The following is a 15,994-nucleotide window of genomic DNA, read 5'->3' on the forward strand; positions in this document are numbered from 1 at the left end:
TAATATCTATTAAAAAAAAAAAAACTTTTTCATAATTAAAATATTTTTATTTTTAAGGAAATAATGGTTGGATGGATAGTCAAAAATACAACACACCGTAAAGAAATATGCTGCGTAGGAGGTACTGGCATTTTGGGCCCGTAGTTTTAACCTTATCAGGACAAAAAAAAACAAGGTACGATAATATTAGAAATGAGATAACAACAGTGGTACTAAAATCCCTATCGAGAGACATCCAAAAAACTGGAAACCAGCATAAAATATGACACAAACAATTAAGAATATAAACTGCACACCATTGGCTAACCATAGTACAACTTTAAACCATAAATTAACTTCAAAAACACCGCTACAATAGTTTTGACAAAAAAGCAGAAGCAATTCAGATAATTAAAAATATCAACAATACTTTAAACTATAAAGCAGATACAAAAAACTTAAATACCCACTATAAAAATATAATAAATAGGCTGGACATATGAGTAAAGACATAATCAGAAAATACAATGATCCAATAAAAAACACTAACATTCAATTTGAATAGCAAAATATATTAAAAATAAACAATGTTGTCTTATGAATTCTGATTAAGGCGACTATATGAAAATATTTCAAAAATAATCAGATGCACTAAACAAAATGAGTTCAAATTGATTATAAGGTTTAAATTGTATACATAAAAATTATCGATAAAGTTAAATTAATTGTAGTAATATTAGTACTTGATGGGGAAACCCGAAACGTTGTGCAAACAAATATAATATAATACATATATATATTTTTTCACCTCAACACCTTAATAAAAAAAAAGTTTATATTCATTATTCGCACCTCCAGAAATCCTAAATACGGAATTTAATAGCAACAGAAAAATAAAAATTTATTGCTTGAAATGTTTATCATATATCCCATTAATTTCTTTTTTAATTGCCGCACCAATCTGGTAAGGTGTTAAATAACACCTGATTAGGGGATAAATAATAAACTCAAAGAATCTGATTCTTTGCATCATTTGTAGCTTTCCATTAGTGAGAAGTTTCTTCAGGCGCAATTTCTGTTACCCGTTATAGGTAAAAAGAAACAAAATTTACGACCGAGCCATGTCCCTACTTCTTCAGAGGGATTCAATAACTATTACCGCCGGAATGTACGTCGCTCAAGCTTAATCTACCAAAGCCCATGACAAATAGACACTGTTTTACACTTTCTCTGAGGAAGGACTTGGTGGAGGACGCAAATCAGGTCTATCGAAGCAACTAGAAAAGAAAAAAAAACAGACGAGGAAGGTGAAGGCATTTAAACATTCTCTACAGTGAATTCACCACAATCCGATCACCGCACTAAAATAGGTGTGAAGGATAGAGTGAGGGTCCTCAATAGCCCGATCCTCTGGAACGGGGTATGCATGACTGCCAACATATTGTGTCGAGCGAGGACGGGGTCCAATTAGGGTCCTCTCATGATATTCCTCCATTGTTCGAAACCGTTCCGACGATTCCTAGCTAGGAAATTATTATCTACAACTAATGAAATGTGAGAGATAATATCGGACCTGAAACTTAGAAATCCAAGCATTGGTGACTTAAATTAATCATCTAACTCAACTTCGGAGGGAATTATGAGTTCACATTTTCTTATTTCCACATTACTTACTGAAATGTAGAACAGAAAGCGAGTTTGACTAATGGTAGTGCTGACAAATGAAAAGGAGAAAATAAGCTTGGTGGAAAATTATGAAATTTGCTAATATAAATTTCATAGGGCGCATGCCTCCCTTGAAGATACGAATTTCAATTAATCAAATGTTTTTTTCTCATAAGTCGAAAACTATGCATTGATCAAATAAGTTCTAACATTCATTTTAAATTAAATTAAACAATAATAAAATATCTATAACTTCCATTGTCATTTTTTTTTGTATGGCTCCGGTTTAAAGAGATCACTATCAAAATGGTGGCAGGTTCGAGAGTTCTTACGCTCATATCTCGGTTATTTAATTAGGAGGAAACATTATTAAATGATTTAAAATCATTACATCAAAGCTTAAAACAGTATAAAATAAACCATTATAAAATTGTGGTTTTCTAAGTAGCAAGAAGAAACAAATTAAGCCAAGAATTTAGGATATGAGGATATCTATATTTCACGCCGTTTTCCAATTTCAGGCGCTTTTTAAATATGGTTCGATTACACTATCTTAAAGTTTCCTCTTCCAATTTTAAGCAAATATTTCAAAAGTGATATAGGATCATAACTCCCTAGGGGTCTTAGTGGGGCGGGTGCGGCCGGAAAGGATGGCTTTTTTGTTATGATCTCTCTTTGTGAGATTGTGACATGTCGTATTATATCGACCAACCTACTCACTATAATTTTCTGTTTGAAAATTATAATATATATAATATGTTTCAAGAAACAAAAAAATCAAGTTTCTAAATTTTTTTTTACAGCACTTCAGGAATCATACCGATACGGTTATAATATATATACCGAGTGTATATCTCTACCAAAATAATCAGTTTATCTTATTATAAAAGCCGATATAATTCAATGATAATTAAAATACGAAAATTGAATAAAATCAGTATAATAATAAAATTACGAGGAAAAAAAACTTTAGAATGAATTTTTATTAACTAAAAATAATTATTTATCTAATACGGCCATGCCAAATACTAAGCTGTGAGTTACTTTATAGTAGGTGAACAGGAATTGTAAAATATTTCATAAAAAATCATTATCGGGCATAATAAAAAACTGAAAAAAACATTTAGAGAAAAAGCCAGATATTTGATAAATAAATAGGTTTGTAGAGAACGTTTATTGATTCTCTTATCGTAAAAGGTTTAACTATGAATAATTTTTTATTGATTCTCTTATCGTAAAAGGTTTAACTATGAATAATTTTACTGCTAAAGTATTTACTCATTTTAAATCGATTAAGTTTTAATATACAGTGGTGGAAAAAAGTATTTTCACATCCAGTTTTTTCTTTATGCAATGAATTGAAATATTAAAAACAATTAATTTAAGTTTACTCAATAAAAAGTACAATTAAAATTTGTTAAATAATAGTATACATTCAATCGAAAACTTTGATCACAATAAAATAATATTTAAAAATAACGAACGGCAGGAGCGAAGTATTTGCACATTTTGTTTATTTGTACATAAACACAAAGGTTTGTATGTTTACTTCCTGGAGTATAATTGCGTTGTTTCCTACCAGCACTCTAAAATATTTCAATTGTGTAAGACCTACATATTTTTAGCTGCTTAATAGAGCTAAAAACAAATTAAGTGAGTGCCATCGCTTGGTGGCACTCATGAGAAAGTGATTTAATTGCGGAACTGAACAAATGTCGTGAAACAAAATTCAAGGTTTTTGGGTTTTTATTTTTCTATAGTAAGGTCATTAAGAGATATGAATGACGAGGCTCAACGGAAAATAACCGGTGCAAAGGTCGTCCCTGGAAACTATAACAATGGATTGCGCCGCAACCTCTGAGCAAGTGCAGCTAAATTGGGAATCTAACATCAGTTAATTTTCCAACAGGGCAATGATCCAAATCATACAGAAAATAAAACTAAAAAATTGTTAATAGTTAATGTTCGTCAACAACTGAACGCACTCCGCAGTCACCAATAATTGAATATAATTGAAAATGTATGGTACATGTTAGACCAAAATGTTCAAAAACACCATATAACCGGAAGGCGCCACCTCAAAAATATTTTACTACAAGAATGGGAATAAATCAATCTGTATTTAATTAAAAGCCTTGTTTACTCAATGCCTAGACCTACTGACAAAACAATTACCCAATGCCTGGTGTGCAAATACTTTTAATCTGAAGTTTTTGTAAGATTTTTTTTTTAATAATTTATTTACAACCGTATACAAATAGATACAAGTAAATTTAGTTTAAGTGATATAATGACATAATACAAACATGTGAAAATCTTCCCGTTGATAGAATTCCAAAAACATTTCTAGAGAATATTTCGAGGGCATCTTCTTTTCAGACGCCGAGGAGGATTATTGGGTAATGAAGAAACCAGGTTAGAAACGTGAGTTTGGGTGGTTGGGAAGGATTGGTATCTGGCTCTGGCCAAATTGGCAAAGTATGGAACATTGTGGTCCTGATGGATGACTTGATTTGGGAAGGTAAAGTAAGGAGTATTGAGGATTTTACGAAAGATTTTGGACTGTAAGGATTGGTTTCGGGAGGAATTCGATGGTTTATTGGACCCCAAAGCTTAACTCCGAATGTCCTTATTATAATCATGTAGATCATCATTTTGTAATCGATTGGAAGTTTAGACCGTTTGTGATGTAAATGTTGTAATAGTCGTAATCGACGAGCAGTTTCCTGTCTTTTCAGTCTTGTATGAGGATTCCATGTCAGTCATTTGTCCATTTGTAAGATTTAAGTTTCATTTACTAAGCAAGAAGTTGATCATTCGAATTGTATATATATTCAGTATCAAATATATTTTTTTATTTTTTAAGGTATATCGTATTGTTTATTACCTAAATCCATAATTTAATTTTTTTTTTTTAAACTTGATTGGTGAGCAAACACCTTTTTCTCACACGGTAAATAGATGATTTTGGTTAAATTAAAATTATTTGATAAAATTTATATTGGTAGTATATGGTAAATTAACGCCGAAAATAACAGATCATATTTGAGTTACATAACTGAGCCTGAGATGTAATCGATCGAAACAAGAATCAGAACCACTTATTTCAACACAGAACGTCACATGCCACTTATAAGCTACATTGACTCAAGTTATCACAAAAGTACAACAATTAACGGCCTCAAAATATTTTAAATAAAACGACGTAGCAGCAATGTCTCACGTTACAACAATTACTACAAAATAAAATTCTTAATTTTGATTTTAAATAAATATTTTCGGAAAAATAAATTAGGTCTATAATTTATTACTTCCTTAAGTTGTTGATTAACATGTGATTTAAATGATTTCGGAAGAAATCTTTTCTTTTGACTGGTTATGGAATGCAAAGTCTCAATTAAATATGCTCTAAATACTAGATTTTGTCAACTGAAATGCAAATAATGTATTTAAATTTGTATCACTGTCATGGGAACATTGCATACTTTGTAACTAATTCAAGGAACGACAAACCATACAATGTTAATGTTTAAGTGTTCATAGCATTTGGCTGGTACTCAAGGAAAACTCAAATATCCCAATTTTCCAGTTCAACTCAAAATTTGTAAACAATATTCTTGTAATACATAATTGAGAAAAACAAATTCAGAAACCTAATTAAAATATAAAACTATTTTTAATTAAAATCCTTAACAAAATTGAGTATTGTATTATTCTCAAACATTAACCATTTAATACACAGGAAACGTTCATGAGATTGTTAGGAATACATGAGCGCAAATTAAATTTTTACTAATATCTCTACATACCAGACAAAGCCAGAGTACCACTGTTCAGTAGGCTACTCACATATTAGTCCACCCAGACCAGTTTTGTGCTCTTATTCATTATTATATCTCTAACATTGGCACATTATTATGCCATCTTCCGATCGCTCAAAAACAGCGAACCAATCCCCAACAAACCATTCATTCGAGGTCGGGTATAAATAAGAATCACTATATCGTGTTAGGTTATAACCCACTACTGGTCTGGAAGGAATATTGCGTAACTTCATCAGAACTTGACGTAATTCATTTAGTAAACCTAGAAATATCAATAAAAAGTCAAATTCAAAACCAAATGGACACGATTTGAAAAGTGCTATTAAAAAATTGACTAAATCTATTAATAATTTGAGTGCATAACTTGAAAGACCACCGAACTTTTTATTACCTGTATTGTAGGACAATGGCCAGGTATACAGGTGCTGTATACACAAGAAGCATACGCAAGCGGAAAAGATACCATGGTAGGACTGACTATAGAAACAACATAGGAGTAAGGGAGTTGGTAGGGCTATGGTAACAAGAAGGTAGGGAGACATGCAAGGCGCGTGCAACCATGGCAAAGGAATCGATAGTCCTCGGACCACTCGATGGCCTAGTAACCAATCCTCGTTCGCCGGAGTTTCTTCAGTGATAGCAACATTAATAATTTACTAGGCCGGACCTGGGGGAGCATATGGCAGTGCAGTCATGGCTACCGGCAGGGTACCGTATCGCCAGTAAGTCCCTACAGAATCAGCTAGGGGCCTCACCAAAACCAGGTGAAAAGAAATCAGAGAAAAAGTTCACAATATAAGTGATACAATATTACATACTATTAATCCGTAAAATAAGTAATCATACACTTGAGAAAACTTCTTAAGGCCAAATGATTTTCTTTTTTTTTTCGTATTTGACACGAAAGATCTTAAAACTACTAAAACAAAAAAAAAAGACTGATTCATTTAATCGATTAAATGATCCTCCTTTGTTTCACTGTAATTTATTGTATTAGTTCGTCTAAAACCATAACTCCAACACATTTACCTATAAAACATTTTGATATACGAACTATATGAAATACTAAATAAGAATTTTAAATTTTCTTATATCATATGGCTTATCAAGTTCTTCTCCCGATAGTAGATATTGGTAAGAAAAAAAAATGATTTATGCAGGTAAAAAAAGATTTGTATATTTGGACTCGTATTTTACGTTTAGACGTCTAGGAACAAACTTGGTTCCGTGTCCATCTGACCTGACCGTAGCCCAATTTGTTTTCAGGCATAATCAATCGAACCGTTAGTCAGATAATGATGTAATTTTCAGGGATTATGAGAGTTGGTACCTAGTTCGTCCCATTTCGACAATATTAGATTCCGTTCACTACTTTTGCTTAGGCCTTCGTAAACGCATTTTCCCCGCCACATCTACTTCGAGAACGGGTCGTCCGTATGGTCTAAATAAGACGAAAAATTGGTATCAGTATAAGATGGGTTTAGCATCAATTTCTTCAGATTCCGCCAACTACCTTCGCTCAAGTATGCGGAAAAAACCTTTCAGAATACACCTATATTTAAATAAAATCTTGGGGACAAAGTTTTATTTAATTTTTATTAATTTTTTAAAATTGATTTTTACGATAAATCAAGAATTTTGAAATATAACTAACTAGCAGATATTTGATATTGCTATATTTGAGCACGTATATATATTAATTGAACACCATTGAAACTTTGATATCAATTAATATATAAATGAAGTGATAAGTGACTACAGTAATATAAATGGCAACGCAAACTTTTGGAAATGAATAAAATGCAGAAGAGTTATGAAAGATTACATGAAAAATGGTCACCGGAATATAAAAAATAAATCACGGTGAAAATATTCACATTTTAATTTCTTTGAAAAATTGTATTTGAGGGTTTAAGGTGACGCTAAAAACGAATATGACTTGATTTTTTCCTAAAAAATAAATTTGTTGACCTACATTACTGAAATACTGATTATGTTTTATAAAATTGTTAATGAATAAAACATCAACCAATAGAATCATTAGTATATTTTTCTTATTCTTCAGAAAGAGACGAATTGATTGGCATATAATAACCATAAAAAAAAATGTGTACATTTTGAGCTATGCGCCAAAAATACTTAATTTTTTTTTGCCGAAAAAATCGGGTCAGTTTATATTTTTTCCGGAAAAATCTTGAACATTTAGCAAAAAGATCCCCATGACAATTGGATGAACGGTGTGGTAGTGCATATAGTACGAACAAACAAAAATTCATTTTTATATATTAGACTTGCTGACCCGGCAATGTTTCGCTATTGCTATACTAGGGGTATTCATGATCTTTAGTTTAACATCTTAAAGGGTGTTAAAAGGAAAAACTTATGTTAAATGGAGAAATACTTCCTTCTTTTACCATGTTACAACGATACAACTCAGAAATTACAACGATACAAGTTACTCAGAAAATCCGCTAGGAGCTCTTATGCATTTAATATATAAAATGACTTTAAATAGGACTGCTCATAATCCTACACATATAACATTTAACATGGTAAGACATTTTACATTTAACACAACATAATGAATACACCTAATTAAGGATGTATATGGATTTTAAAAACAAAATTAATAGTTCGTAATAAATTATTGTATACTTTATTATTATGAATTAGTAACATAAATAGTTTTTGAATAACAACCCCCACTGTGCATCAATATTAGTACTATACTGAAAAAAATTCAGACCGACTAACCTATCAAAGTGTGATAAAATATTTTTTTAGGAGTGAAACAAAATTGATATTGCTTTTTAGCACCTCAAAAAAAAAAGAAACCCTTAAATACGAATTTTCGCACATCATCGGCCTTTGATATCTTTTGAAAAATTAAAACAATATAATTAATTTGAATACTACTCAATCAACCCTAAACGTAGTAGTGGTTTAAGAATCTATAAACTGTATTAAAGGACGCAAACCAGATCTAATTTAACAAATCAGAACCGGAGATATAAAATAATACGTTTGAAATTATTTTCATAATTTGAAACCAATATTTCGCAGTTTGAGAAAATACTAAAAACGAATATGATTCGTTTTTCCTAATGAAAAATTTGTTGACTTACTTTACCCCGAGCCACATTATGTTTTTTATATTTTTTTGTAAATATAATATTGCTTAATAGAATCAGATATATTATTTTTTTATTCTTCGGAAAGAAGACGGATCGATTGGTATACAATAACTGTGAAAATAACTTTTGAGCTACACACTAATAAAATAATTTTATTCATAACTTTTTTTTCCACTTGAGAAGTCGGAGATATCATTATCGTTAAACATTCCCATGGTGAAAGGGAACATTTTGAAACAAAACAGCACGTAAATCGGTCAAAAAGTTTATAGTGGACAAAGATTCTACCATTCTCTTTTATATACATAGATTATTTTATAACTTCATTTTAAGATCAAAATTGAATCACATATCGTTCAGTATAATTGATTTTTACAAATTAATTTGATTATTTACCCTTAAATGACCAACAGTATCCTATAATAGAACATAATCCAAGGATCATATGTCTCTACAGTTACTGGTAATAGAGACATCGTGCATCTAGAACGAACACTCTTTTGTTCTAAACTTTTTTTTTTTTTTTTACAATTCTAGAATTCCAACAAACCTACCTGACAAAATGAATGTTGTCCAACCCATGATTCCTGAGCAACGAAGGCGAAGGGGCTGGGTGAACGGGCGGCAACATGTACCATCGCTCTTCTACCAAGCACGTTTCGTCTGCTGCTGACAATTGGCGGTCGCCTTGTATGAGATGGTCGTCAAAGCGACAAAAGAAGGCCCGTCGTAAGTGATTCACTGCAGGTTATTGGAAGGCGGAAAAAAAGATTTCAAATGGCATTTCAGCAGACAATCAATAGCGGTATAAGCTCTTCATAACTCCTCTTCAGTTCGAATTCACCATTATTGAGGCCAAATAAACCTTAGTGCCTAAATCAAGTATTGCTTCAACACATTTTCTTAAGAATATGTTTCTTTTCTTCCGCACAGCCCTAGCCAGAGAAACTTTGAATTCATGTAGGAAGTGAAAAAAACTTGGCAAGACCCTTGGCCTTCACCTCCAAGCTATCGAGGTGGAAAGTTTGGGTTCGATAGATCTAAGTGTATGTGCTACAGAGTTGATGTAAGTCAATTAGCGGTATAAGTTATGACAGTATCGTAAAACGTTAAAAGACACAAACACTTCAGCAGCAAATAATTTATTACGTTGAATCATGCGCGCACTACTTTTTGCATTGCGATTGAAAGCAAATTTCGCAAATGCTAATTTTTGTGTTCACTTATTAGAAAAGATAGGTAGTAGCTTCGAATTCTTGCAGGAAGCGAATAAATGTTTGTTATCAAAATCGAAAATATGCTCGTGTTTTACGTATTAGAGATAAAGGAACAAATTTGGTTCCGTCCTGACTTTCTGGAGACAAATCTTTTTAAGGGCATTACTGCTACTCCTGCAGATACGATTTTGATGAGATTTTCAGGATGGTATTTAGATGTTCCAACACCAACTTTATCAAATACCATCAACTACTTTCGCTAACGATGTTGTAAATTCTTCTCGACATAGCTATATTACAAATAAGGTTTCTCCCTTAGATTTTATTCTCAAAAGACAAATTTATTTTATGCTCAAACGACAAATAAGATAATTCTTTATTTTTTAAATTTATTGAAAATAAAAACGACAAAATTTAACACAAAACCTTGAAAAATACGTTACTGTGTACCTACTCAATAGAAATGGTGAATGATATTGTGAGAAAATTAAGTTCTTGGAAGACTTTTTTGTTCGTTTCAATTAAATTTGATAGTCGAATATTTTAAAATTCGTATCATGTTTCATTTAACTTCTGTATGGTATAATGAAAGAAGTAAAATTGAATTCATAATATTTCTAATTTTAATTATTTCAAAACAAACATACAGAATAAAAACTATTAACTTTCGTCACAGTGATCCCAGTCCACCTAAATTTCTCCTATAGTCTGGGAATCCTAAGACGAAATATTGTAGTTTCTATTTTGTTCGTAGGTTTTTAAATAAATAAAATTAACAATGTGAAGAATCAACATTAACTCGTTCATTTTACCATATAAAAATTGTATGATTCAAATTATCAAGTTTCTTAGAACATTCTACCAAATTTCACTTTAAATTAATTTTTTTTTAAATACCAAATTCTTAGCTTCTTCATCATATACTTTTTGTATAGTCTAGGTAAAAATAGAAACAGTTCACAACAAAAAATAAGGAGATATTTTCTTTTGAAAATGACTAAGTTTTTCAAAAAATTAATTGTTAATTACCTATTTTTGAAAACAACGGCTTTGAAATGGGAGACAAGGCACTTTTTACTCATAATAATATAAACTTTCATAGTTCACATCCAAACCTTTTCCTAAAATGAGTTTTTCAGCCTAGACCCCTGGCCTATGCAGTAGAGCACTGTGTAGATTTAAATTGGCATGTGAAGTAGTAGGACTTGTTAAGAAACTAATCACTAAAAAAGTAATTAGCCAAAAACCGACAGGTAAGCGCCTGAGGTGTAAACCAAGGCATAAGTGGAAGGAAGGTGATGACAGATTCCTCTGACTGAACTTGACGGAGGTTACTATAGGGATAGGCCAGGTAACATAGGGTTTGTAGGCTAATGTTGGAAAACCAGGAATGATTTTCATTTTTTATTTGAATTATTTGTCGCAAAACAGCTGGTAAAATGATTTTTTTTTTGTTTTTTCATTCTTCATTATAGCGCACCTTATCATCTTTTCGAGCAAAAATTAGTATACTTTTTTTTAATCTATTTATTGACACTTACAACTGCACATAATAATACATCTAGTAAATTTTATTTAAGGTCATAATATGATACAGGCATGTAGAGAAACAACCCATAGGTTGCACTTAAGTATAAAAAATGCTGCAGCTTCTTCAGTAGGGGGAAGAATAGCCAAGTTAAACATATTTAGTGCTGTTCTAGGTATTTGGAAAGAGTTTAAAGCGCGTTCATCATTCTAGCATCTTCTAAAGCGTTCTGTAGTCAAAGCTCTTTTTCTGTTGACTCCCAGAGCCATCAACAAATACTATGGCTGATCGTTTCCCGAAGTATTTTTCGACATACTCTACTTGTTCAAACAAATAATAGTAAACAAATTTTCTCATCAACCCTTCATCAAATAAAGATAGCAAGAATAGAGCCAGTTCATAGGTAAAGTAATTTCTGAGTTCGAATTCACAGCAGCAGGGGGTGATAAAATGAGAAATTGGGAACACTGTAGTGTTTCATTACGAACACTTTTTTAATAACTTAATTAATTTCAAATACATGGAGATCATTTAACGAAGAACTTTATGTATTTTAATATAAGTGGGTAATCCTAGAAATGCAACGTTTCGCAGTTATTCGTGAAAACTACAAAAACATTCCAACAAATTCACGTATTAGCAGACTAATTCGTTAAGCTCGAACACAAAATTGGTACAAACTTCTTCAATAAACTCCATTTATATGCAATTGAACCATAAACATATAATCAAGCATACAAAATAAATTGGCCAACACTCCCTGTATTAAATCAAATAAAAATTAATAGTTAATAATAATTTTTAAATAATAAAATTAAAAATTAATGGCTATCCGAAGAGTTTATTCTTAAAAATTACATTAATAATCTTATTCACGTAATTTTCAATATATTAGATTTGATAATGGAACAGGCAGAAATATACTGTAATTCTTCCCTATAATGAAACATTGAAAAAAAAAATAATAAAGGAAAAAATGCTTTAGTTTAAGTTAAAAAAATAAATAAATTATTATGGTTTTGATTCAAGTACAAAAAACAAAAAAAAGGTTACTGGGTCACCCTTCTCATTCCCAACATTCTTAACTCAGTAATAAAATACGTTTTTATTACCTGGGCCAAAGAGATTTGACATCGGGCGAGTTCTTTTTTTATCTAGTTCTTTTGACTTAAAAACTTTCCTCAACATCAAACCTTTTACAGGAAAACCAAAATAAAATTACAATGAATTTTAAACCCCTACTCCATATATATATATATATATATATATACTCACACACAAATTGGTTTAGGTACAGTTAAATTATGTGTTAGACGATTTTATCTTTGCTTATTATTTTTTTATTTAAAAAAAAAAGCTTATAATATTCCAATCAAATTTTTCTTGAATTTCTAGGCTCTTTTTTTTTTTTTTATCTACTTGTGCATTTTTGAGTAATAATTTTCATGCCAGAGAGAGTGAGTGGGTGCAGAAGGTTTAAATAATTAGAAAAAATATAAATTCTGGCTCATCAGGAAAATGAGTAACTTCATAAAAAAAAATAACAAGACCATCTTTAGGAACCAACTAATCTCATAACCTGCACTGCAACTTTTTTTTAAGGAGATATAGAGAAAGGCTAGTTTCTAGTTCTCTTACCAATCTCTCTCTATTTCAAACAACCTGGTTATAAACTTTCCAATAGGTTTTGACTTTAGAAGTAAACAAAATTCCATAAAAGAAATCATTAAACAAGTCAATAAGATTCTACAATAAAATATATAAAAGAGATTATACAGCAGGACTTATTTTATTCAAACTTCAGATAGTGCAATTGACTGCACTACATTACAATTAAAGAAATGATACTTAAACAACAAAATTCTATATAAAACATTTACTTACCAATTATGAAAATGACTATATGTGTACATTGTTCTGAATATCCAAGCAAATTTAATATATATATATATATATATAACTCAGTTTACTTCAAACTACTAATGCCAGATTCAAAACAGAAAACTAGTGAATTCCAAAATCTTTTAACAAACAAATACAGAAATAGAACATAGTTGTTTAATGTATATATGTATATTAAATAGGTTCTTATTATATTTACTAATTTAAAATGTTCATTTTGTTCTCTAATACAACATGAAAATTTACCGGATTAAAAAATTATCTCAACTAAATAGAATGATTACCAAATAAAAACAATAGATAATAGTTAAAAAATAAAATAAAAATAAGCAATTTTCAATCTAAAACCTACAATAAATAATTGATAAAAATAGAATTAATTTAACCATATCCATAGATATCAGAATTTATTTCATACTAAGAATTTTGTTTAACTGAGTACGTTACTGGTATATATTATTGTCTTATTTGAAATTTGAAAACCAGTAACCGAAGAGGATATAAGATAAACCCCATTTCTAACCATTTTTTAAAAATATTACATAAAATGTTAAAATATTAAACTGATGTATTTTTTATTTCTTTTTTAATCTCTCAAATGGATAGTAAAATAAAAACAAATACATTTCTAATATCCTAAATATATCTGAAATTAATACAGTATACCAAGTTATTAGCACAACATAATTTTATGTGTACTTAAAACATGAATAGTCCTTGCCTGATATATTCATACACAGGAACGTAGTTCAAAATTTGAAAATAAAACTTTATAAAATTTAAAAGAAAATTGTATTAATTAAACATGTATGGACCCCACACATCTTCACACTACATTTAATAAATCTTATTTAGTTTTAATTTTAAAAGTATGCAGAAATGTTCCTAAACAACGATTCTGAAACAAACGGTTCAAAAACAAAACAAATCCACTATACAAGCATTTTGTTCAGGAGAATCATTAAATTAAATAATTCATGCTAAAACAAATATTGTTGTAAATTATTCATTAATGGCAACATATTACTTTAAAATCAAATCATCGTATGAATTTTTATGTGTAATTAAATCATTATGTTAAAATATTGAAAAAATAAAATTACTAAGCATATATTATTCATATAAACCTCGCCTATTGAATAAAACCTAGATTAAGTATTAAAAATATATTCACAAAGTAAGTTAATATAGCTAATTCGTCCGGGCAAAAATCTTATTGAAAATGGAACATCAATAGCACAGGCTTTTTGACATCTTGACAAAGAAGGTTGCATGAAAAGAAAAACTTCAATTAGACCTTTACTAACAAAAGTTAAAGGCCAAATTTATTTTGGGAACTGTAGTTTAGTTAAGTAAATAAGGGCTTGAATGAACTTAATCCAAAATGTGGTTTAATATAACAATATGTCAAGTTGCACAATTCAGTTACTAAATTCCTGACTATAACAGATAATCAATAATCAAAATTCAGTAAAAATAGAATATCAATATATGAAAAAATATAGGAAATTATATTATATTGCTGCAGAAGATAATAACACCAATAATTACGAAACATTTCCAAAACCTGTAAAAGCAGAACATAATTAATAAATATATACTCTGGAATATTCCTTCGCACATTATCAGCTTTTAACAATATTATTTTGAAAATGAATACCATCAACCTGAACTACCCATCTAATCAGTCTTTTAGAAAAAGACATTATTTCTCATATCTTCCGCAAATACCATTTGAAGCCCCTTTCATTTTTGCTAACAAAAAGAATTACCTGTTGTAGCTCATTCATTCTTTGGCAGAATTATAATGACATTAAAATTACAGCTGGGAGTTAAGGTTTTAATACTACACTACACATAATGTTGAATTCACACAGCAGTCACACATGTAATTCAATTAAAGCAATTAGTTAAATGTCCCAAAGCAGTTGTAACATCATTGGAAGCCACAATATTCATAAGAATGCTTAATATCTTACCTCATGAAAAGCTAATATCCAGCTGAAGAAACACACACCAATATTTCCAATATTAGAAAATGTGCACTACTTCACTATAAGCAATTAACTAATAATTTATGAAAACTAATTCACTCATATGGTTTATAATACGAAGAACGTGTTTTAGATAACAGAGCAGAACTTGGAAGAATATGATTTGAAGTTGGGCCAACTGGTAAAATGATAATAGGAATAAAAATATAATTCGATTAGTGTGAAAATGTCAATCGTTCACCTTATGACATTCCTCAGGTGGGACAACACGCAAAGAGGTTAAATAGTAACATCAACACTTAATAATGGAGAAATGATAACATTTTCAGCAATAAATGAACCTCTAATACAGAAGTAATAAATACCTAACTGTCTGGCACTAATGATTATTGGGTTTAAAATTGATAGAACAGGTTAAAAAACAGGTAAATCTCATAAAAGAATACAGGTAGGGAGCGCCATGATAGATGTGTACTACCTGTGATTTGCTGATTCTTAAATGTCATCACACACTGACGACGACGTAGAAGTGTACAGCGACTATTGAAAAGTTCAGCCTTCGCTCTTCATCGAACTACCGAACAAGCGAAAATCGGAGGAAACCGAACTATCAAAATATCGACAAACGTCAGTTGATACTCTCAAGTTTTAAGTACCGCCATCAGGATGCGTTTCTGACCAACACAGCCACTGTTAACATTCGAATCCAACTGATATCCAGCCACTAGGAGCGCTGTCTTCGCCTAGCCAC

At 30.4% G+C, this 15,994-nt stretch overlaps 1 protein-coding gene across 3 annotated transcripts in view; it reads right to left on the reverse strand.

The window, feature by feature from the left end:
* The window catches only part of GckIII (Germinal centre kinase III), a 142,952-nt gene extending 126,968 nt beyond the window's left edge, over window positions 1–15,984 (reverse strand). The window contains exon 1 of one of the 3 annotated variants that reach the window (XM_014426560.3): window positions 15,229–15,984. Coding sequence is in view for 1 of the 3 variants with exons in the window: in XM_067053293.1 (XP_066909394.1) it covers window positions 5,860–5,934 (75 nt within the window). In the remaining 2 variants the exon portion in view is untranslated. Of the gene's footprint in view, window positions 1–5,859; window positions 5,985–15,228 lie in introns of those variants that run through there. The other 2 variants (XM_014426561.3, XM_067053293.1) reach the window with 2 other exon arrangements.
* Between the last annotated feature and the right edge of the window lie 10 nt (window positions 15,985–15,994).

The sequence above is a fragment of the Halyomorpha halys genome, unplaced genomic scaffold (assembly GCF_000696795.3).
Source record: "Halyomorpha halys isolate HHAL.00 unplaced genomic scaffold, Hhal_1.1 Scaffold584.1, whole genome shotgun sequence".
NCBI lineage: Eukaryota > Metazoa > Arthropoda > Insecta > Hemiptera > Pentatomidae > Halyomorpha > Halyomorpha halys.